Here is a 25,369-nt window from a genome sequence, read left to right as displayed (position 1 = left end):
GGAACATTTTAGGTATTCTTCTGCTATTTAATATGGTGTTTGATTTTTACATGAAATTGAATATAGAATATATTTTACTTGTTCTACCAGTTAACAACTTTATGTTTAAAAAAATAAAGCCCAATGGTTATTCTGTGACTTTAGCTAATACGCATTTTTTTGTTCCTGTGGTATCATTTCAGTATCGACTATCGTTTTGGTACTGAGTATCGTTTCGGTATCATGATACTAAACCTGGTATCAGTAGAAGTCAAAAATCAGGTATCGTCCCAACACTCGCTCACAATTGATGGATTCTGGGTTCTGACTTCTAAAACGTGAAATAGGGTTAATTATCAGGTATCCTACTGAAATATTGAGTGCGATGGTTTAGAGGGTAGGAGGAAGATAAATGGTGGGTTCAATTAAGCTTGGAATGTACTGAGTGTAGGGAAAACGATCACGTGGCAGGCATTGATAAGGGGAGAGAGCCGTGGATTAGTGATGAAGGGGGTCGAGGTCAGGTCGGTCACGTTAAGGGAGAAGGAATGGTTAATTGCCCGCGTCACTTAATTTCCTGCTTGGCGACAGAGATGTAGTGCATGGAGAGAAGGAGGAGATTCCAACCCAAATTGGGGTACATATACCACCACTATTGGAAATGTGTTTTGGTCGGTTCAGCTGTTCGACCCTCTGGGATGAATAAACTTGGTTTGAGCTCTCATAGTGTCCGTCGAGTTCTTTTTCTGCTAATTAGAATCTAACACAATCATTCATCTCAAATAAAATTGCATTTGTCACATGCGGTGAATACAACAGGTGTAAACCTTACAGTGAAATGCTTACTTACAAGCAAGCAATACAACAGCGACACCATTAACATAGAGCAATCATGCAATGTTCTCTTTAACAAATAAGCAACCATTGTTTCAACACTGCCAGTCTTTGCCTGTGAAGTCAAAGGGGATTGTTAGTTGGAAAGCAAATACTGTGCCCCTGTGGTGACAAATTGAATTGCATTTACTAGGACATTTTCAGTGTACAGGAGTGTATTCATTCACAGGTTTGAATGCAAGGTTGTAAACAAAACAAACAAACAACAATATGGGTCCGTTTTCATGTGGACAGAGTGAATGTTCTTCTCACATCCTGACAGACAAGCCAACTAAGAAAAAAAGCAATTTCAGTCAGACCTAATTCTGATGTATTTTTTAATTTCTGGAGAATGTTCAATCTCTTTAAGCTGTCTATTGTCAATATCTTAATTCAGTCACTGAGCTTAAAAGGCTTGTATCTCCTACCATCAACCAATATGGCACAGAGCCAAGCGACCAGCAGGCCCTGACTGCTGCTTATTGTGGTAACATCACAAAGTGATTAGGAAGGGTTAAACCTGACCTGGCGAAAGCAGTGGTATAAATCTCAGTGGCTTGGGTAAACGTGTGTTAAATGTTTATTCCCACAATACTATTATCATGGCTGTTAAGCCGTAATGATGCACCCTGTCTCTTCAGCAGCATTACAGTCTTAGTGACAGCAGATTTTCTAAGGGGTACATAAGCGTCATAATAAATGGTACCCTATGCTTTGTGCAGGGATTCAAGGAGTAGGATGGAGTAAGTTGCCCTGATATCAGGTCATTTTTAGACCCAAAACGAATGATTGACAGACACAGGTGAATGTAATGGTATCTACCTGAAGACGATGTTCCCGGCCTTGTCAGCCTTCCAGGCCTTGACCAGAGCAAAGTCTCCAGTGATGGCCTTCTCCATGATGTAATGCCTGCCATTAAACTCCCGCACCTGCCGAACAATGACATAGCAAGCCATTCAAGAGACAGCACCAGAAGACAGCTGGATATGACAGCATGTTGGGTGTGGTTATATAGCTAACGGTGTGGTATTTCAGTATGGCTAGATTGTGTGTTAATAATAGCAGTCAGAGATGGAGATGTGTCTTTGTGTCACACGGTGGTGAATGTCAAGAATCAACAATCCCAGAGAAGTGTTAAAAATAGCCCACGTTAACATGTGTAGCTTAAGAAACAAGGTTCATTAAATCAATAATTTGCTATTAATAGATGACATTCATATTCTGACAATCTCTGAAACTCACTTAGATAATACCATTGATGATACAGTGGTAGCAATACATGGTTATAAGACCTAGAGAAAAGCCAAAGGTGGAGGTGTGGCTGTTTATATTCAGCACCACATTCCTGTAAAGCTTAGAGATGATCTCATGTTAAATACTGTTGAAGTAAAATGGCTACAGGTTCATCTGCCTCACCTAAAGTCCATTCTGGTGGGAAGCTGCTATTGTCCACCAAGTGCAAACAGTCAGTATTTGGATAACATGTGTGAAATGCTTGATAATGTATGTGATATCAATAAAGAGGTATATTTTCTGGGTGATTTAAATATTGACTGGCTTTCATCAGTCTGCCCACTCAAGAGAAAGCTTCAAACTGTAACTAGTGTAACTGGTTCAGGTTAACAACCAACCTACCAGGGTAGTTACAAACAGCACAGAAATGAAATAATCAACATGTATTGATCACATCTTCCCTAATGCTGCAGAAATTAGTTTGAAAGCAGTATACAAATCCATCGGATGTAGTGATCACAATATAGTAGCCATATCTCGGAAAACCAAAGTTCCAAAGGCTGGGCCTAATATAGTATATAAGAGGTCATACAAGACGTTTTGTAGTGATTCCTATGTTGTTGATGTAAAGAATATTTGTTGGTCTGTGGTGTGTAATGAGGTGCCACCAGACGCTGCGCTGCACTTGACACATTTATGAAATTGCTTATCCCAGTTACTAATAATCATGAGCCCATTAGGAAAATGACTGTAAAAACTTAAATCCCCATGGATTGATAAGGAATTGAAAAATTGTATGGTTGAGAAGGATGAGGTAAATAAATGGCAAATAAGTCTGGCTGCACAACTGATTGGCAAACGTACTGCAAATTAAGAAATCATGTGACTAAACTAAATAAAAAGAAACTACACTATGAAATAAAGATACATTACATAAAGAATGATAGCAAAAAGCTTTGGAGCACCTTAAATGAAATTTTGGGCAAAAAGGCCAAATCTGCTCCATCATTCATTGAATCAGATGGCTTTTTCATCACAAAACCCACTGATATTGCTAACTACTTTAATGATTTTTTTCATTGGTAAAATTAGCAAATGCAGGCATGACAAAACCCATCCAAGAATATCTGACCAAATTATGAAAGACAAGCATTGTAATTTTGAATTCTGTAAAGTTAGTGTGGAAGAGGTGAAAAAATGGTTGTCTATTACCAACTGACAAGCCCCCGGGGTCTGACAACTTGGATGGAAAATTACTGAGGATAATAGCAGATGATATTGACACTTCTATTTGCCATATATTCAATTTAATCCTACTAGAAAGCGTGTGCCCTCAGGCCTGGAGGGAAGCAAAAGTTTCTTCCCTATCCAAGGATAGTAAGGCCCCCCTTTACTGGCTCAAATGGCCGACCAATCAGCCTGTTACCAACCCTTTGTAAACTTTTGGAAAAAAGTGTGTTTGACCAGATACAATGCTATTTTACAGTAAACAAATTGACAAGACTTTCAGCACGCTTATACGGAATGACATTCAACAAGCACAGCATGTACACAAATGACTGATGATTGGCTGAGAGAAATTGATGATAAAAAGATTGTGGGCTGTTTTGTTAGACGAAAAAACCTGTGTGTTATGGATTTACACCAGCTGCTATATTGTGGATAAAGAGTTACCTGTCTAACAGAACACAGATCGCTTTCTTTAATGGAAGCATCTTCAACATAATCCAGGTAGAATCAGGAATTCCCCAGGGCAGCTGTCTAGACCCAAAACTTTTTCAATCTTTACTAATGACATGCCACTGGCTTTGAGTAAAGCCAGCATGTCTATGTATTCGAATGACTCAACACTATACACGTCACTACTATAGCGACTGTAATGACTAACACTTAACAAAGAGCTGAACCTGGACTATTGTTCAGTCGTGTAGTCAGACACCCATGCATACCCCACAAGACATGCCACCAGAGGTCTCTTCACAGTCCCCAAGTCCAGAACAGACTATGGGAGGCGCACAGTGCTAAATAAAGCCATGACTACATGGAACTCTATTCCACATTAAGTAACTCATGCCAGCAGTAAAATTTGATTGAAAAACGAATAAAAATACACCTTATGGAACAGCGGGGACTGTGAAGCAACACAAACATGGGCACAGACATGCATACAAACGCACAATAACATACGCACTATACACACACGTACACATGGATTTTGTGTTGTGGATATGTGGTAGTAGAGTAGGGGCCTGAGGGTACACACTTAATATGTTGTGAAATCTATTGAGAACGTATTGCAATGTTTTAAAAAAATGTATAACTGCCTTAATTTTGCTGGATCCCAGGAAGAGTAGCTGTTGCCTTGGCAGGAACTAAATGGGGATGCCTAATAAATACAAATGTGGTGCTAGAAACAACATGGTGGAAGACGCTGGGGTCTGACCTCTCTCTGTTCGCTGGCAATGGCGATAGTTCCATCTTTGTTGTATTTGATGGGGGAGCCGCCCTCCTGGATGAGGGTACCGTAGCCTGTAGCCGTGAAGAAGGCAGGAACACCCGCACCCCCTGCTCTGATCCTCTCTGCTAGGGTACCCTGGAGGACAGAGGTCATCAATGGCTTCATTACTCAAAATCACTGAACCTGGACATTCAAAACCTCCACCACTAACGCATCTCACTCCCAATAAGTAGAATGGGCAAACCAGTAAAGCAATTTAGTGTGTTCGCGTGCGTGTTACCTGTGGTGTTAGCTCCACCTCCAGCTCCCCAGACAGGTACTGCCTCTCAAACTCGACGTTCTCTCCCACATAGGAGGAGATCATCCTCTTGATCTGTTTGGTCTGTAGGAGCAGACCAAGCCCAAAGTTATCCACCCTGCAGGGAGATAAGACAGGTTACTACACACAGGTTACTACGCACACACACACACACACAGTATTGCAGAACCTTAAAAAAAATAAAAAAGTTTGTTGTATTATTCATGGTCAAGCTACTGTGGTGGTGTTGTTTCCGGCTCAGTGACTAAGCTACTGTGGTGGTGTTGTTTCCGGCTCAGTGACTAAGCTACTGTGGTGGTGTTGTTTCCGGCTCAGTGAATAAGCTACTGTGGTGTGGATGTGTCCGGCTCAGTGAATAAGCTACTGTGGTGGTGTTGTTTCCGGCTCAGTGAATAAGCTACTGTGGTGGTGTTGTTTCCGGCTCAGTGACTAAGCTACTGTGGTGGTGTTGTTTCCGGCTCAGTGAATAAGCTACTGTGGTGTGGATGTGTCCGGCTCAGTGAATAAGCTACTGTGGTGTGGATGTGTCCGGCTCAGTGAATAAGCTACTGTGGTGTGGATGTGTCCGGCTCAGTGAATAAGCTACGGTGACGGTGTTGTTTACACCTCAATGACTAAGCTACTGTGACGGTGTTGTTTACACCTCAGTGAATAAGCTACTGTGGTGGTGTTGTTTCCGGCTCAGTGAATAAGCTACTGTGGTGTGGATGTGTCCGGCTCAGTGACTAAGCTACAGTGGTGGTGTTGTTTCCGGCTCAGTGACTAAGCTACAGTGGTGGTGTTGTTTCTGGCTCAGTGAATAAGCTACTGTGGTGTGGATGTGTCCGGCTCAGTGAATAAGCTCCTGTGGTGTGGATGTGTCCGGCTCAGTGAATAAGCTACTGTGGTGTGGATGTGTCCGGCTCAGTGAATAAGCTACAGTTGTGGTTTTGTTTCCGGCTCAGTGACTAAGCTACTGTGGTGGTGTTGTTTCTGGCTCAGTGAATAAGCTACTGCGGTGGTGGTGTTTACATCTCAGTGGATAAGCTACTGTGGTGTGGATGTGTCCGGCTCAGTGACTAAGCTACTGTGACGGTGTTGTTTCCGGCTCAGTGACTAAGCTACTGTGACGGTGTTGTTTCCGGCTCAGTGACTAAGCTACTGTGACGGTGTTGTTTCCGGCTCAGTGACTAAGCTACTGTGACGGTGTTGTTTCCGGCTCAGTGACTAAGCTACTGTGACGGTGTTGTTTCCGGCTCAGTGACTAAGCTACTGTGACGGTGTTGTTTCCGGCTCAGTGAACAAGCTACTGTGATGGTGTTGTTTCCGGCTCAGTGAACAAGCTACTGTGACGGTGTTGTTTCCGGCTCAGTGAACAAGCTACTGTGACAGTGTTGTTTCCGGCTCAGTGAACAAGCTACTGTGAAGGTGTTGTTTCCAGCTCAGTGACTAAGCTACTGGGAATGTTAACCAAGTGCAACGATCTAGTAAAACAGCCTGAAATTAGATTTCAGTTATCAATCGTTCTGCAAAGTGAAAAAGCAGAGCAATGGAGAGGGAATGCATACAATGAACCTACAGTATGCATTCCCTCTCTCCCTCCCACTGCAGAGTTGATTCCCTTCTCATCTTTCTTCAACTCTCTCCTTCCTCCTCTATTTATCCCTTCCTTTACTCCATTATGTGTTGTACAGGGCTCACATTACTCCAAAATGGTTACTTAAGGTCACAGGAAGAGGAGGAGGAGCAGCACCAGACCTCTTCCTGACAGGCAGCCAAGCCACAACCATACACAGATACAGAGACACACAGAAACAGCTTGACTTCTGCAGGCAAGGCATAACAAGGTCACTTAAGTTTATACTAGGATTGCTTCTTCCATTCTAAGATATAACGAAACAGGACCCATCATAAGTGGTTTGGTTGTTGGACTACTTCAGATAGTTACATTTTTCCCACTTCAATGACCTTTGGGAGTTGAAAGACTGGCGCGAGCTACTGCTGTGAAGAAAGCAGTCACAATGGTTTACAAGGCTGCCTCAAGAGGGTATAGAAACTACCCAACTGCCAAGACGAAGAAAGGCTGGGGCTGCCACAATAGCCTCTGAGTGTCAGTCATTAACTAATGGAAGTGATCTTGGGTAAATAAAACAATGATGTTTAACTCCAGGAAGCAATGCGTCACCTGCCTTTCTTGTGCCAGAGTGGTAAAACTATAGCTGGTCGAATCTCAACTGTTTTTCTACCCATATAAGCAGTTCACTAAAGACAATTAACAAGTGCAAGACAGAAGTGCATATATTGGCTTCATGAAACTCAGACTACACTAAATACTTAATTTAGGGATAATTAAGATATATTCGTAATGAATGTGAAAACTTGGGCAAAATCATAGTCTACTAATCACATCTCTTTATTCTTTCGATCCAATCTAGTAGAATAAAATAGTTGGTGCGAGTAAAAGATCTCCCAGTCACGTTGCTAATGTTGGGGAAGGTTTGGGACGGGAAAGAACAGGCTTTGTCCTTCACACAACTTCTAGGTCAGCTTCCACACACCATCTAGGGCAAGAATGCTCAGAACACCAACAACACAGTTATCAAGTCCTGTGATACACACACGGCCAGTCAGCTTCACTAGGAGATACTGGACAATCATGTCCACTTTAGTTCAGCTAACATAGACAAGTCAGCAGTATACTGCATGTCATTGAGAAAGAGAGCTTTCTGCTCTTATCTTATTATAATTTCCATATCAAACTGTGCAGAACAGGTGTACTCCTGTTTCTGAAACAGGGGAGATTGAATGTGCAGCCCACAGCACACACTTCCAAATGAATCATTATCTCTAAATGTGCAGGAGCAATTTTCAAGAATAATTTATATTGGAGAAATGATAACCCCCATGCACAATGGTCTATGCAATCTTACATTTTCTGTATCTCCAATACAAGTCTGTTGACTGAGAGCTCAACAAACTAAACACAGTTGTTAAGAACTTGGTGTGCAGATGTTTAGACTACTGTATTTCATGCAGTACTGAGTATTTCACAAGCAGTTCACAAGCAGTTCACAAGCAGTTCACTCCATTCTAGCTGAAGAAATTAGGTCAAAATGGACAGTGTTTTCAATCAAGGGGAGATGGTTCTGACTGCTCTTTCTTCAACACCTGGGAAAAACTCAAACCTTTCCTACAAAATAAACCCCACTGTTTGAACAGTGCTGGCATTAATGTTTAGTGCTTACAACATCTTATGTCATTAACAGTGTGATGTGTCTGTTGTACAGTAACTCCATCAGAAGGTTATGGAGTGAGACTAAAACAAAGTTCCCTCCAGTGGGTAAAGTGTCCTCCTATGAAAGCTCAGTGGGTCCCCCGAGTGCACCCGTGAGGTTCCCGTCTGATATAACACCCTTCATAAAGGACCCACTGTATCTGAGAGGGAGAGAAGGAGAGGGAGGGAGAGAGAGTGAGACACAGAGAGATAGAAAAACAGAGAGAGCAAGAGCAACAGAGGGAGAGAGAGACTCCACAGGGTTCAAAGAAAAGCAGCTGTTCTCATGGTTCTATCATTTCTCTTGCTTCTCCTACATTTTCAGTGTTGAGATAACTGAAAAGATAATGACACTTTCCAGAGTTATGTCTATTGCCTAAAAACCATTCCCTCTCAGATTCCGGACAATTGTCTGACTAGTAGAAATGTCAAATGTCTAATCTGGGTGGAGAATAGGCCTGTACCCTGACCCTAAAAAACAAATGTAAAAATCCCAAGGATTTTAACTCTGAAATGACTGGTTCTTCAGGTTTCTGTCAAAGAGATTAGGCATAGATGGATAGATGCAAAGAAAGAGCTGCAGGGGAACGGTCAGTGGATGTCTGCACTCTAAAATTAAACCTGACAGCCAAGTATGACCAGGAAATTATACCAAATACAAGCCAATGAAATCAGACAACGGCCTCAAACAAACCAAATTAAATCACTTTACGGCCAAAGGATACACAGGGAGTTCACTTTCTTTTAGTTTTCAATATTGTTTCTTGGACATTCACTTTCTTTTTGTTATTATATTATTTTATCCAGCTCCTGTGGCATGTCTGAGATGTGCTAAATTAATCTCTTTATAAACTAACACACTGAATACCACTATTATTAGATTCAATGTCCCACAACTTTACATTACAGGTTGCCAGTCCCAGGGTTAACAAGATTCACTGGACAAATTCCTGAAACATTGACATTAGGCCTACATGTGCAGTTTTTTTTTCATAGGGCTAACATTAATTATGTACTGTAACAGGTTGCTTTGACATTTCTCTGCTTTCTGAAGACAGACACTCTGTTGCGGTCTGTGCACCATCCTTAGAGCGTTGGTCCTACAGTTTACCACACGTCTAGCAGGATTAGTTCATCCTTACTGATAGCTTTGGGTGAACTAGCCAACCAGTTAGCACAGCGGTCAGTCTCTCCCACTGGTCACTGGTGCAGTTCCCGTAACCCTATGAGTCCAGCTATCGATGATAACATTGGAAACGCATATCTTCCTCCTCTTTTTTAATACAAAACATTGAAACACACAATTTTCACATACTGTATGTTGACGTTGGGGTGGTGCAAGACAGGATGAATATGAAGTTAACATTCGGAATTATTTTAAGATGATCATTTAGCTATTTGATTTTTTATTTTAAGACACCTTAAGGTATAAAAAAAATATTTAAAAATGATTTGATGAAACATTGAATTTGGCTTTACTGCTATTAGCACATAGAAACGTATTGAATAACACATTCACTAAATGGCACAACAGATGGTCAAAAAAACATTGTAAAAGGAAGTGTTTGTGAAGTGTCTGTCCTATATCTGAGAGGAAGACCAGGACACCTTGTTGTACACCTTTTTACACCTATATTTTAGCACTAAACTACTTTCATACATACTTCCATTATTATTATTTTTTACTTGTACAGGGGTATGTTCAGACAAGTCTTGTGTGGCTTGTGTTCGTCTTAGAGCAACATGTACATGTTCGAGAGAGACTCACCTTTCCATAGAAGGGTCATATTAGTGTGTAGCCCAAACTGTTCGGACGCTACAGACAGAAGTTGGCAGATCTGCAGTACCGACTTCAGACGAGTCCCGTGACGCTTTTGGAAGTCGTAGAACAAAACGGAAAATAATATTTTGTAGGCCAAACCGATCAGACGCTACAGACGTTTTCGTGAGAAGACCGATTTTCGGGATTTGTCTCATGGTCTGACGAACACCACTGTGGCTCTGCCACCTTTCACCGCAGATGCGGAAGGATGCGGTGGATTGAGACCCATCCAATGCCACGGAAATCAATTCTAGGGGGTTAACCATTGGGGGGGTAAAGCATAAAACGGACTTTAGATCAGTTTCCTGGGGTAACCTCATTCTACCCCCCCTGATCCTACGCAGGGCATCCCCCATGATCCCACGCAGGGCATCTTCTTTACGAGAAACAGTTTAAAATGTTTGATACTATCATGGTTGGAGGCAAGTAATTTAAAACAGATTCTAACTAGCATTAGGAAACACAGGCATTTTCTTAACAGCAGTAAACGAGGGTCGAGATGGAAAAATCAATCCATGGTTTTGGGTTACACACAGGCACCTGCATGTGCAATCACACACACACACACACACACACACAGAGACAGACAGACAGACACACACACACACACACACACGCACGCACGCACGCACGCACTTACCCAGCATTGTTGCTGACGGCTGTAAGGCTCTTCACGCCAGTCTTTAATAAACTGTTGATAAGGTTCTCTGGAATGCCACACAAACCAAACCCTGGAGAGAGAAACATCAATGCTTACAGTCATTTATATTAATGACTTATTTTCCTTGGAAAGACAGAGTGACCCTTTGTAGTTAGGCCTTCCTTACACACAGTGGAAACAAACACAAGCCCAATTCTATTATTATGACCTATGGAATCTGTCGTAGCAGCCCAGTGTGTCTCTGTATGTGTGTGTATGTGTGTGTGTTGGGGGCAGTGACACAGAATGATTCAGACAGAGCAGCTAAAATTGAGAGCATGGTCAATTATCTATGAACAGCAAACAAGGCAATGTGTGAATGAACATTTCTCCTGCTGAGAAACAGTTTTTACAGAAAAACTAGACTTGGATCATATAACACAAGTGTCTCCCTAGCCTACCAGTAGGAGATACATTATATGACCAAAGGTATGTGGACACCTGCTCGTCGAACATCTCATTCCAAAATCATGGGCATTAATATGGAGTTGGTCCCCCCTTTGCTGCTGTAACAGCCTTCACTCTTCTAGGAAGACTTTCCATTACATGTTAGAACATTGCTGAGGGGACTTGCTTCCAATCAGCCACAAGAGCATTAGTGAGGTCGGGCACTGATGTTGGACCATTAGGCCTGGCTCGCTGTCGGTGTTCCAAATGAATCCCAAAAGATGTTCGATGGAGTTGAGGTCAGGGCTCTGTGCAGGCCAGTCAAGTTCTTCCAAACCAATCTCAACAAACCATTTCTATATGGACCTCGCTTTGTGCACGGGGCCATTGTCATGCTGAAACAGGAAAGGGCCTTCCCTAAACTGTTGCCGCAAAGTTGGAAGCACATAATCGTCTAGAATGTAATTTTATGCTAAGAAGCCTAGCCCGAACCATGAAAAACAGCCCCAGACCATTATTCCTCCTCAACCAAACTTTACCGTTGGCACTATGCATTGGGGCAGGTAGCATTCTCCTGGCATCCGCCAAACCCAGATTCATCCGTTAGACTAACAGATGGTGAAGGGTGATTCATCACTCAAGACAACGCGTGTCCACTGCTCCAGAGTCCAAAGGCAGCGAGCTTTACACCACTCCAGCCGATGCTTAGCAATGTGCATGGTGATCTTAGGCTTGTGAGCGTCTGCTTGGTCATGGACACCTATTTCATGAAGGTCCCGATGAACAGGTCTTGTGCTGACGTTGCTTCCAGACGCAGTTTGGAACTCGGTAGTGAGTGTTGCAACCAAGAACAGACGATTTTTACACGCTACGCACTTCAGCACTATGCGGTCCCGTTCTGTGAGCTTGTGTGGCCTACCACTTTGCAGCTGAGCCGTTGTTGCACCGAGTCGTTTCCACTTCACAATAACAACACTTACAGTTGATGGGCAGCTCTAGCAGGGCAGAAATTTGACGAACTGACTTGTTGGAAAGATGGCATCCTATGACGGTGCCACGTTAAAGTCACTGAGCTCTTCAGTAAGGCCATTCTACTACCAATGTTTGTCTATGGAGATTGCATGCCTGTGTGCTCGATTGTATACACCTGTCAGCAACGGGTGTGGCTGAAATAGCCAAATCCACTAATTTGAAGGGATGTCCACATTTATTTGTATATACAGTACCAGTCAAAAGTTTGGACACACCTACTCATTCAAGGGTTTTTCTTTATTTGTACTATTTTCTACATTGTAGAATAATAGTGAAGTCATCAAAACTATACATATGGAACACATATGGAATCACGTAATAAGCAAAAAAGTGCTAAATCAAAATATATTTGAGATTTCAGATTCTTCAAAGTAGCCACCCTTTGCCTTGATGACAGCTTTGCACACTCTTGGCATTCTCTCAACCAGCTTCATGAGGTAGTCACCTGGAACGCATTTCAATTAACAGGGGTGCCTTGTTAAAAGTGAATTTATGGACTTTCTTAATGCGTTTGAGCCAATCAGTTGTGTTGTGACAAGGTAGGGTTGGTTATACAGAATATTGCCTTACTTGGTAAAAGACCAAGTCCATATTATGGCAAGAACAGCTCAAATAAGCAAAGAGAAATGACAGTCCATCATTACTTTAAGACACGAAAGTCAGTCAATATGGAAAATTAAAAACTTCTGCAGTAGCAAGAACCTTGAAGTGCTATAATGAAACTGGCTCTCATGAGGACCGCCACAGGAAAGGAAGACCCAAAGTTACCTGTTGCAAAGGATAAGTTCATTAGAGTTACCAGCCTCAGAAATTGCAGCCCAAATAAATGCTTCACAAAGTTCAAGTAACAGACACATCTCAACATCAACTGTTCAGAGGATACCACGTGAATCAGGCCTTCATGGTCGAATTGCTGCAAAGAAACCACTACTAAAGGACACCAAAAAGAAGAAGAGACTTGCTTGGACCAAGAAACACGAGCAATGGACATTAGACCGTTGGAAATATGTCCGCTGTGTCTTTGTGAGACACTGCATATGTGGTTCCCACTGTGAAGCATGGAGGAGGAGGTGTGATGGTGCTTTGCTGGTGACACCGTCTGTGATTTATTTAGAATTCAAGGCACACTTAACCAGCATGTCTACCACAGCATTCTGCAGCAATACGCCATCCCATCTGGTTTGCGCTTAGTGGGACTATCATTTGTTTTTAAACAGGACAATGACCCAACACACATCCAGGCTGTGTAAGGGCTATTTGACCAAGAAGGAGATGGTGCTGAATCAGATGACCTGGCCTCCATAATCACCCGACCTCAACTCAATTGAGATGGTTTGGAATGAGTTGGACTGCAGAGTGAAGGAAAAGCAGCCAACAAGCGCTCAGCATATGTGGGAACTCCTTCAAGACTGTTGAAAAAGCATTCCAGGTGAAGCTGGTTAGGAGAATGCCAAGCATGTGCAAAGCTGTCATCAAGGCAAATAGTGGCTACTTTGAAGGATCTAAAATATATTTTGATTTATTTAACACTTCTTTGGTTACTAGATGATTCCATATGTGTTATTTCATAGTTTTGATGTCTTCACTATTATTCTACAATGAAGAATATAGTACAAATAAAGAAAAACGCTTGAATGAGTAGGTGTGTCCAAACTTTTGACTGGTACTGTATATGTGTGTGTTGATTGTGATCAGGTAGGTGTGTCCTAACTTTTGACTGGTACAGTATTGTATTGTGCACGTATTAGAAATAACATAATAGCCCCACTTTGCTCTCTGATAGGAGAGGTGAAATTTCCATCATTTTGCTTACACTCCTTTCCAATTCTTATAAATCTTAGCTTAGTGGTTAAGAGCGTTTGTCCAGTAACCGGAAAGTCGCTGGTTCGAATCCCTGAGCCGACTAGGTGAAAAATCTGTTGACGAGCCCTTGGCAAAGACACTTAACACTAATTGCTTCTGTAAGTCGCTCTGGATAAGAGCGTCTGCTAAATGACAAAAATGTACATGTAAATGTCCAGGCGTAAACAGTCTTCAGTAACATCTGCATTTGCAAGGCATCCCAGGAAAAAGCCCTTTCAGAGCCCACAGTGAAGTCTTCACTGTCTCCTGATCTTACCTCCCACTAGGATGGTGGCTCCACTGGGGATGTCCTTCACAGCCTCTGTCGGGTCTGTGTAGAACTGTGACTTTCTCTGACTGGAGGTGGAGAAGGAGCAGCCACACATCTGGGGAACACAGAGGAACAGTCCCACAGTTAGACAGTGTTAGACAAATTCTGGCAGCATTCAATAATACTTTGCCATGTTCAGTACCCTTCTCACAGGTAGATTCACCTACTCTCAGAATAAGATGTGTGCTGGAGAGTAGTGACAAACAAACATCCAGGAAAAAACAGTGGGAAATTCCACTCTGATCTTTCCACGGTAACGGAATGCCAAACAAAAAACATTGATTTCAAAGTTTAACAAATCATACAACTCAGTGTACAAGCACTACTTTTTACACTGAATATTTAACAAAAACACATTTACTTGAAGAACAGTGCAGATGCTAAGTTTGGTAACAGATGAACGGCACAAACAGCACAATCCGATATTCTGTTACAAAACTTTGCATCTGCACTGTTCAAGTAAATGTGTTTTTGTTAAATGTTGTGTGGGAATTGTTAAAAGTAGTCCTTGTGCATAGAGTTCTATGGTTTGTTTAACTTTGCGATCATTGGGTTTTGTTTGGCATACATTTCATTTTATACCGCTTTCTAATCTTAGTTTCAGCATCACTCTGTTAACGTGGAATTTCCCCAGTGCTAGCACTCCATCACAGATAAGGCTGTCGGGTCAAAATCACCACTTCACATTAAGGGCAGTGAGATAAAAACCCAACACCAAGAGTATAGAATGTATTCCGTTACAGCACAGAAAAGATGGACCAGGCAGGCAAAGCACAACAAACAAAGGGGATATGTACAGTTCACAACAGTTTCTCAGCTACAGTAAGAGTGGCAAGCAGACAGTCTTGAACTGGTTGGATTTTTGGAACTCTGCCAGTAAGCAAATTCCTCCAGCTGAGACGTGGAGAGCAGACGGAGACCCTTTAACCTCATCAAGCCTTTAATTTTCTGCCATTAACCCACCATTCGCTCATCCTTTAACTCCTCTGCTGTAACTAATTATATCCACCGTACTGCACTAGTGTAGATGGAAGGTTCACTGGGGGAATGAGGCAGTCTGGTGGATCTGAGAATGTCCCTGACAAAACAACACAGTCCATTATAGGCTAGTTCTTCTAAGCTCTGACATCAGTGACGTGAAATCAACCTCTTGATATAAATAGAATGAATAGGTCTGCAATCCCCCCCCTGATGTAGTTAATGCATTAGTCTGTATTAACCTATGACCAGCTTTAGTTTCACCCACTATCACACCTTTCACTCTATTATGATCCACCAAACTACTGGGGAGGAACTATATTCTGGGTGGATTTGTGTCCAAATAGAAGATATGTCAAATAACTATTATGAACTGTGTGGCTTGATTTTGACCTCAGCTCATATAAAAATGAATTGTCAATAGTGAATCAGCAATTATGACCAATCAAGCACGAGGAAAATGCTCCCAGAAGGAAAAGGAAAACATTTCACAAAATAGGCTTGACTGTTAACCTAGGACCAGCATCTTGTGTTTAGGCTGTATAGCCTTGACCTAGACGGAACCTTTCAGGACGATTAACGACCATTAGCTCTGTTTACGGTTATAACCTACAACAACTTATCTGAGGTCTAACTACAAACTGTACTGTGACAGCAAAGCCAAAGAAAAGCTACTGCATAACATGTGACAAAAGGAGGCCAAAACATAACAATATAACAGGATTACTGCACACTGAGAGGCCAACTTCTATAGGTGAAGCAATGCACAATAAAATGTATTGAACAACACTAGCATGGCGTTAGACTATACTTCTCTAAACATTGAGGTGTGTACTGTGTATACCCTCCAATTCACTACTTCTAAAACTGAAATGCAAACACATGATTAAACAATACCCTTATCGGAGAACTGTATACATTAAATATGCTTTATTTTCTATTATACTACCTGTAGACTATACTTTACAGAGACTGTTCTGCACTGCATTTTTACATGCCTCTACTTCTGGCTGTCCTTAGTGCGCATGACATGCAAAGGGTCCGGGGGAACTGGGTTGCAACCTGCAGCACAATGTCAATGACCAACATTCTTAGGCTTATGGGTGTTGCTATGTTGGTAGGTTGAATTCTTTACACAGTTTAAAGGAGCATTACGGAAGAAAAAAAATATCGGTAGTCAACATCAATAACTTTCAAATATATTCACTAGATATGTTCCCCAATCGATCGTAATATAGTTGTACCTTATATCACACAGATTGGGGGGGTGAGTGAGTGTCTTCAATGGGAACTATCTACTGTAAACATAAAACACATGATACTGGCAAAACAAACAAATGGACACATTAAATTGAAATCCTATGTCCCTTTCTCAACCAAGGTCATTTGAGTTATGGGTGACAGAGTAGTGCCTACTGCTAGCCACCATATAGGCTACTAAGATACCAGGACGGGAAATAGCTAACATGGATCATGGAAATGAAGCATCAGACATCACGAACATTTATGAAAGGGGTCAGTAGTGTTGAGGTATAACATAACGGATCAGTAGCCAAGTATATGCTGATAGTAGCCAACAGTAAATGCAAATAATGAATTTTGATTTCAATTGTATCCCAGAGAACAATTTAGGGGTTAAAAAAGAAGGTGCCATATGACACATTCGCACTAACCTGACGTAGCAGGCTTAAAATAAACACTCGCACAAAAAGAAGCAACGCTTCCCAATGTATCTATCGAGCTGGATGCATGTTTGTATTTGGTCTATTTCATTGACGCATGTCGATACTAACCTTGATCAAGGAATGGGTGAAGTTCAAATTGGGTCTGCAGGTGGCAGATAGGTTTTTGAAGAATACATTATCCGCTCGTGATAATACTTTAAGGGCCGCCATGTTTTTGAAGCTAACCAACAGGCTTTTCTAAATGATGAGCAATGTGAGGCGGTTGAGTTATGGCGTGCATGTGTGATCAGCCTTTGCAGGAACTCACAGTCCCAGCTGGTAAAATGACACTAAAGCTGGGGGGGGGGGGGGCTAGCGGAGGAGGATCAATGGTAGCAAAAGAGGCTCGGCTAGCTCATTATAATTTAACTGTTTCGCGGCTAGAGGCGAGTGCGTAATATAAATGCATATATGTCCCCTTTTATATATATATGCCTCTCTCTTCCTCTCTGGATTTACTTGTTAATAGATTTTTTCGGCTGGACCTAGTTGACTAAACTTCACTCCATGTTGAAGGACGTTTCTGATGAACTCCACCAACGGAGTGGAGCAGAGACCAGGCTGTGTGGAATTCAGCTCCAACTACATAGATTCGCCCAAGATCAATACCTAAAAATAAACTCAGCAAAAAAAGAAACGTCCTCTCACTGTCAAATGCGTTTATTTTCAGAAAAACTTAACATGTGTAAATATTTGTATTAACATAAGATTAAACATACATAAACTGAACAAGTTCCACAGACATGTGACTAACATAAATTGAATAACTTGTCCCTGAACAAGGGGGGGGTCAAAATCCAAAGTAACAGTCAGTATCTGGTGTGACCACCAGCTGCATTAGGTACTGCAGTGCATCTCCTCCTCATGGACTGCACCAGATTTGCCAGTACTTGCTGTGAGATGTTACCCCACTCTTCCACTAAGGCACCTGCAATCTCCCAGACATTTCTGGGGGGGGGGGGGATGGCCCTAGCCCTCACCCTCCAATCCAACAGGTCCCAGACGTGCTCAATGGGATTGAGATCCGGGCTCGTTGCTGGCCATGGCAGAACACTGACATTCCGGTCTTGCAGAAAATCACGCACAGAACGAGCAGTATGGCTGGTGGCATTGTCATGCTGGAGGGTCATGTCAGGATGAGCCTGCAGGAAGGTTACCACATGAGGGAGGAGGATGTCTTCCCTGTAATGCACAGCTTTGAGATTGCCTGCAATGACAAAAAGCTCAGTCCGATGATGCTGTGACACACCACCCCAGACCATGACTGACTCTCCACCTCCAAATCGATCCCGCTCCAGAGTACAGAACTCAGTGTAACGCTCATTCCTTCGACGATAAATGTTAATCCGACCATCACCCCTGGTGAGACATAGGCGACGTTGTTGCCCGTGATGTCTGGTGAGGACCTGCCTTACAACAGGCCTACAAGCCCTGAGTCCAGCCTCTCTCAGCCTATTGCAGACAGTCTGAGCACTCAGCTGTCCGTCCTGTCTCCCTGCCCTGTCTCGCTGTCTTAGGCCTCTCATAGTACGAACATTGCAATTTATTGCCCTGGCCACATCTGCAGTCCTCATGCCTCCTTGCAGCATGCCTAAGGCATGTTCACACAGATGAGCAGGGACCCTGGGCATCTTTCTTTTTGTGTTTTTCAGAGTCAGTTGAAAGTCCTCTTTAGGTCCTAAGTTTTCATAACTGTGACCTTAATTGCCTACTGTCTGTTAGCTGTTAGTGTCTTAACGACCGTTCCACAGGTGCATGTTCATTAATTGTGTATGGTTCATTGGGAAACAGTGTTTAAACACTTTACAATGAAGATCTGTGAAGTTATTTGGATGTTTACGAATTACCTTTGAAAGACAGGGTACTGAAAAAGTTACGTTTCTTTTTTTGCTGAGTTTATATGAAACGCTAACCGTACCTATGTTTCTTCTCTGTCGTTGTGTGCCTTTGTTTGCTGAAATCCAATCAAATACAGTTTGTTTCCTTGTTGAGATTCAATTGGCACACGCAAAACAGTCGGCGGGTGTATTTGATGAAGGTTTATTGAAAAGGTATGGATTTGCAATTGACAGAGGGCACAAACACATTTATATATTTGGAGCAAACATGTATTGGATCACTAACCAGGTTTCCATCAAACCTTTTTATGGGATTAAAGTACATTTCGGTAAACTTTCCAAATGTCGTCAAAACAAGAAATTATGCGAGATATGGAGGTGGAAACGCCATTATGTACAAATATTTATATAATAACCATCATATCGAAGTAAACTTGGAGTCACACGATGATAGTCCTCGCATTACGATTTGGGTAACCATACAGTTTATTAGGCAACAGATTACATAAATTATGATGAACGTGTGTTTGCAGACAGCCATAATATTATAGAAGAATACATTATGAATAACTTCACATGGTGGTGAAAGTGCATGGTGATGAGTATGATGCTCCTTTCCAATAAATATCGATGGTTTTGTTCTGGTGACATGATGATCGATGTTTGACGAATACAAATATTTTCGCTTTTATCCATAATGATCTCATGTAGAGTAGCCTACCCACACAGCCTAGCCGCACTGTAGGCTATCTGCAAACTGTTGGCTAGAGCACATGTAGGCACCTTTACTATTTAACGCAACAGTGTGTGTACCAAAACTATAGGTAGAGTCGAAAATGCAATGGAAACACATCTCATTTTAGATTTTTATTCGGTTCATGAAAACGTAATTGAAAAAGTACATTTCGTGTTTATACGTCACAACGCACAAATCCGTTTGATGGAAACACCACTTCTGTGAAAACGCTCATATTTTCTTAATGCGGATTTTACAATAGTGGCATGAAGCCTGCCCCAGATAATAAAATAAACACGTTCACCATGTGAATGGATAATCATAGCGTCACGTGACCGTGTTTTAGTCATGGCGGACGACTGCAGAAGACAGGCGTTCGAACTGGAGAGAAGGATTTTTGAGTTGGACAATAAGTGCGCCAGCCTCAGAACCGAGAAACAAGGTAGGTGTACACTTTTATAACAATCATTTGTAATGAAAGGTAGTTCATGTTACGTCGATGCACCTTCAGTTTGTTCAGTTGAAAGTTCTTCTCATCTGGCTTAGTTAGTTAGCTACGTTAGCTAACGTTACCATATCACCAGAAATACTTTATGATAACACACAGACCAAGGTAGATTAACTAGTTAGTCAAAGTTGAAACAACAACAGTAAACAATATGACTCATCGCATACATTCGCTAGCTAGCTAGCTGGATAACGCAGCTAACGTTAATGTTATTAGCCACGTTAGCTAATTAGCGAGCTAACATGGTACCTAACTAGTTAGCTAATTGTTTTACATTTTGTTTGTTTACTTAACTTCCTTTGGCAATGTAAACATGTTTACTATGCCAATAAAACCGCTTTGAGTTGAGCTGAATTCATTATATGGTACTGTAAAGTTAGCTGGCTAACTGGTGTTAATGTGTCGACAAAGATGCTGAGCTAGGGTATTGATCAGTTACCTTTCAAACATTCAATGCATAATGTTATTGCAGATTGCTTGACCAATGTATCTAGGCTATTCTGGGGTCTTGGATTTAATAGCTAGGTATCTAAATGTATTCCACTTTGTGTACGTTCTTGGCTTACTGGCCAACTATTATTTTCCAATTAACTTGATTTTGTCAACTCTAGTCTAGACTGTCATAATACTGTGTACAATGGTGGCCGGATGGACATAATCTAGCTATCTTCTTTATTGACTAACTCAAAGGGCCGCTCCTTACATTTTACGCCATTATCATGCCACTGTAAAATACATTGTCACCAAGTCATAGAAATGATCAGTGTGTTTAAACTAACACGTTAAGTGATACATTAAACTCTGTAAGCATGAGATGTAATGTTTGGACATAAAGTTAGACCTGTAATACATATTTAACAACTTTATTTTCTCCTAGATGATGACTATTTACAGAATGCTTCTTCGATACTAGACAAGTTGAAAAGCTTTTACAGACAAGGCGGGGAGAGTAACAGTCTGCCTAAACTGCTTCAGGATTACACTCAGGTATTGCAGTTCAATGAATCTTAATGTTCTAGCTAGATTCTAGACAAAATGTTTTAGGCTAGGTGTGAATTCAAATTTGTTACCATCCAAGTTCCCTTCATCTCTGATAATCCTGTTCAGTCAGGTAGGTAGGAAGGCAGGCAAGTGGCCTCCTGAATGTAAACTTCATGTGTTCAGGCCTTGTTAGTTGCAAATAGGTAGCCTCGTAGAACCAAACAGTTGTTTTGGTGATATATGGCAGGCCCAGGCTGGTTCACGAGGCAAGCAAAATGTCCTTTTGTGTTCTAGTAGTTCTTCCACCTGCTGTTTGAAATAGGATAACAGTCTTCTATTTTGTTAAGTCATTCATGTCATCCAATGACATGAGCCTGAAGGTGTGAGAGAGCCGATACACTTGTTGTCCTTCCTTGACGCGGGAACTTTCAACTGACCACTATCCTCTTTGTGACAGGCTCAGTTCACAAATTAAATGCACCCTTCCACATGTCCTTGAAGTAGCCCAATCACTGATCTGTTAATGAATGGAATATTTTTTTCATCCTTTCACCTGTCAAAGCATAGAAAATCAGTAATTACTTTCAAATGAAGAAATGACACAATGATGCACTTTTAAAAGAAGTGGGATTAGTCCACATGTGGAAATCTAGAAGAGTTCAAAAGATTAGAATTCCAACTTCAAAGTGCAGTGCTGATGATGAACCCAGTGACTTGTTGACACATCTGTTGATGACATTGACATAACTCCCAACCCACGGTCTGAGTTATCCGCATCATCCCCACCCACCATAGCAGAGTTGTAGACAGCCTGTTGGAGAGACGGAGACGTTTGTCTTATTGAAGGTTGTTGGCCAACAGCTTGTGGAAGAAGTCTGCAATTCACCTGCATTAGAGTTGAAGGCCGGCCAACCATGTTACTCTTGTCATAAATGTTAGCGAAAGAGCATGGCTGAATAGATTAATTGCAAAACTATTATTGTTTAATCATATTTGTGTTAAATGTAGCCATTTCTTCCTTTTTTTTAATCTCCATATCAATTAATTTCTCAGTAACATTAAAGTACCTTACTGTGAATGTTTTTTTAAATTATTATTAAAATGGTAAAAAAATAAACAAATAGCCTCTTAGACAAGAGTAATTTCTCAAGCAAGAATTGTTGTAAGACTGAGTGGTAAGGGGAAAACTAGCTGTTGGCAGAGAGGTTTGGAACTCCTTTTTTTTTTTTTTTTTTTTTTTTATTGGTCTATTAACTAATTTACTGCATGGTGATGTCACCAGTCAGGCCAAACTTCAACCCACCGAAACCGGCTGACATTTTTGGCCGTCTTTTCAAAGCGTTCTTACACTTAAAGGGAATTATCATTTTCACAATTTCACAGTATTATTCCAACCTCATAGTGTGGAAATGTATATAAAACACAGGAAATCACATTTTTGACTGCACTGGGCCTTTTAAAAGTAAAGAATGACACTAGTGTGTGTGTGTAGGTGATCCTGGACATCACGTTCTATGAGGAAAACAAGCTGGTGGACCAGGAGTTCCCGGAGGACTGCTCACCCTTTAAGATCCAACAGCTGCTGCAGGACCTCACAGAGCCAGAGGTGCTGGCCGGGAGACTGGTCCCGGCCCAAGAGGTGTGTGTGCGCCTTTGTGCAAAAGATATTCAGCCTGCTCTTAAAGGGCAATGCATGTGCGTAGGACCTTATACCCTATGCACTGAGTATTTTGTTCACTACAAGAAAATAACAGCAGATTTACACACCACACACACACACACCAGGGGAGGACGACTCATGGCTGGAACAGAGTGGATGGAATGGTATCAAACACATGGAAACCATGTGTATGATGTATTTGATACCATTCCACTTATTTAGCTCCAACCCTTACCACGAGCCCGTCCTCCCCAATTAAGGTGACACACACACACACACACACACACTGTTTAGTGACAGCTGTCCCTGTTCCAGGTGCAGTCAGTGCTGGGGCTAGAGGTGTTAGAGTGCCTCTACTGGAGACGTGGAGCACTGCTTTACATGTACTGCCACACACTCCACCAACGCAAGCAGTGGATCAAGAAGAACAAAGCCACTTTCCTCAAGGTATGGCCATTTAACTTTACATAGAAGTCCTAACTTGAATTGGAGTGCAACTGCTACTATTAGAGTTGGATTCCTTACGCCTGTTGTTCATGCAGTGTTGTTGTCTGTCTTGTTTCAGTGTCTTCAGGAGGGCGTACGTTACCTGATGAGGATGCTGCAGGTGAGGAACTCTGTGAAGCTCAACGATGGGGTGGTGTTTCACGACTCTGCTACTGCCAACTTCCTGGCTGAAGGTAAACATCATAGAACCGCTATATGTTATACATGTGTTGTGGCCTGTTTATTTTGTCAATGTTACATGTTTTTTTTTACATTATCAAGACAAACTTTTTCTTAATTTCTCATAAAGGGATGAAAAAACATGGTTATTTATCTGTTTCGATTTATTTTCCAATAGGCATCTTCTCAGACACCCACCTGCTGACGATGATGTACATTGGGGAGATGTGTTTCTGGGCAGTGAAGTACGAGGACTGCAGCGTGGATTCCACGGAACGCAAAGAGGACCGGCTTCACTTCCGGGACATTGGGACGCAGATCCTGCACAAATACGTGCTTGTCTGTGACGGCCCTCTTCAGGGCCAGGGCTGGAACACAGAGAATGCCAAGGAAATCCTAAGTATCTTACAGTGAACCAGGGAGGGCTATGGGTACAAGTTTCCCTTAGGCACTGATCTAGGATCAGATTATCAAACCCCAAATTGTAATGCTAAGCATTAAGGGAGGAGGAATCTGATGGATCAGTTTCTAGGGTCAACTTCTTTCCATTCTGGAAGGCTCTGGCTGACTGGGGGTGAAGTTTGGGGCAAGGGTAGGTGAAGAATTAAGGGCTAGGGTAGGGAGGGATGTTAATGAAATGTGAGTCTCCCCGTCTCCTGCAAGAAGCACTTATCTTCCAGATTTCAGACTGTTGGTTGGGCATGTGTTTTTGCTCTGAGAATGTGGTAGAATAATAATTATATTAAAATAAGATTATTAACAAAAGAAATTGTAAAAAAAGAAGTATTGTTTGAAGATGAATCATAATCTAGCTTGTAATGAAACATTGCACAGCAACTGTTTTTATTTATTGTTTTAATTATTATTTTGTTATGTTTTAAATTAATTGCATTTATATATAAATATATATGGGGGGAAAAAGGTAAGATGGGGAATACACAGAGTTGGTGACTGAAGTATTCATGACCATTTTTGAGTATGTACAGTTTTCTTTTTTGAAACATCAGCTTTGTAATATGCCACCTTCTTTCTCACTTATACATTTTTTTATTATTATTAAAAACAAATTGACCTCACTTGGACAAGTAGTAATGTCCCAGTGACAGGAACTTTGGTATTTTGATAGTATGCATTTAAATGCAGATTCTGTGTTCTTTTTGGAAGAATAAAACATTTCATTTATTTTTTTGTCATTGAAAATAAATATATGTTGGTTTAAAATGTGTGGTAAAACTACAATAACCACAATGCACCTCTTCCACAAGGTAGTGGGTGGGGAACTCTTGTAAACTCAGTCAGAGAATGATAGAGGCCTCTAGTGGTCAAAAGGCAGATTAAGCATGGGCAGGCCATTGAGGGCTTCCACTGTTTTATACTAGTCCTCGGGGTGGGGATTCCTATGGGGTGTAGACATAATGGTGCTGCCCATGCTGTCACAGACGCTATAATGGCACAGATATAAAAATGTGTTTTCTCTATGGCGGTAACAAGAAATGTCAGATATGCTTTCAACTTCTCTTTCACAGTACCGATTTGAGCTTTGATAAGTAATGTTTATAGCACATTGAGGATAGCTTGGACGCCTTATTGTTGCCACATTGAAAGGAGTCTGTAGTTATATGAAGTCTCAGACAGTTCAGAAACGGGTACTTCAGTGCAGGGAAAAACATCAATGATCAAGAGCATGCATACACCAGTGAAAATGCACCGGCAGGCTTTTGGGTCTGTTTACCCGGTTAGGTTCTTAACAAATAATAATAACTCAAATGGATGACTACAAAAAGCTCAAGCCAAGTTTATTCATCCCACTGGGTCATACAGCTGCAAACACAACATACAAGTTACACAAGCATATATACTGAACAAAAATATAAATGATTTTAATGAGTTACAGTTCATATAAGGAAATCAGTCAATTGAAATAAATGAATCCCTAATCTATTGATTTCACATGACTGAGAATACAGATATGCATCTTTGTCACATATACCTTAAACAAAGGAGTGGTGTGGATCAGAAAACCAGTCAGTATCTGGTGTGACCACCATT

At 41.5% G+C, this 25,369-nt stretch overlaps 2 protein-coding genes across 3 annotated transcripts in view; one reads left to right on the top strand and one right to left on the bottom strand.

Moving 5' to 3' along the window:
* Positions 1 to 17,201, bottom strand: part of LOC106580620 (succinyl-CoA:3-ketoacid coenzyme A transferase 1, mitochondrial) — a 184,758-nt gene extending 167,557 nt beyond the window's left edge. For both annotated transcript variants that reach the window (XM_014161871.3, XM_082966422.1), the window contains exons 1-6: positions 17,001 to 17,201; positions 14,176 to 14,284; positions 10,578 to 10,668; positions 4,824 to 4,959; positions 4,529 to 4,678; positions 1,675 to 1,781 (exon numbers count right to left, since the gene is read on the bottom strand). In XM_014161871.3, coding sequence (XP_014017346.1) covers positions 1,675 to 1,781; positions 4,529 to 4,678; positions 4,824 to 4,959; positions 10,578 to 10,668; positions 14,176 to 14,284; positions 17,001 to 17,102 — 695 coding nt within the window. In that variant the 5' untranslated portion in view covers positions 17,103 to 17,201. The remainder of the gene's footprint in view (positions 1 to 1,674; positions 1,782 to 4,528; positions 4,679 to 4,823; positions 4,960 to 10,577; positions 10,669 to 14,175; positions 14,285 to 17,000) is intronic.
* Positions 17,202 to 19,816: 2,615 nt separating this feature from the next.
* On the top strand, positions 19,817 to 24,396 carry LOC106580621 (RAB7A-interacting MON1-CCZ1 complex subunit 1). The gene is made up of 6 exons (XM_014161872.3): positions 19,817 to 19,947; positions 20,891 to 21,000; positions 22,487 to 22,633; positions 22,970 to 23,101; positions 23,220 to 23,334; positions 23,499 to 24,396. Exons 1-6 carry the CDS (start codon positions 19,854 to 19,856, stop codon positions 23,732 to 23,734), a joined length of 834 nt encoding a protein of 277 aa, XP_014017347.2. The 5' UTR covers positions 19,817 to 19,853; the 3' UTR covers positions 23,735 to 24,396.
* Positions 24,397 to 25,369: the final 973 nt, after the last annotated feature.

The sequence above is a fragment of the Salmo salar genome, chromosome 20, assembly GCF_965601325.2.
Source record: "Salmo salar chromosome 20, fSalSal1, whole genome shotgun sequence".
Classification (NCBI taxonomy): Eukaryota; Metazoa; Chordata; class Actinopteri; order Salmoniformes; family Salmonidae; genus Salmo; species Salmo salar.
Note: the sequence above shows the minus strand (reverse complement) of the source record. Positions and strands in the feature narration are given on the sequence as shown.

Excerpts from the sequence above, each read along its gene's own strand:
- LOC106580621 (XM_014161872.3), top strand. The coding sequence starts at position 19,854 with ATGGCGGACGACTGCAGAAGACAGGCGTTCGAACTGGAGAGAAGGATT. Across the intron at positions 23,102-23,219 it reads ACAAAGCCACTTTCCTCAAG|TGTCTTCAGGAGGGCGTACG; the intron begins GTATGGCCATTT and ends GTCTTGTTTCAG. Across the intron at positions 23,335-23,498 it reads TGCCAACTTCCTGGCTGAAG|GCATCTTCTCAGACACCCAC; the intron begins GTAAACATCATA and ends ATTTTCCAATAG.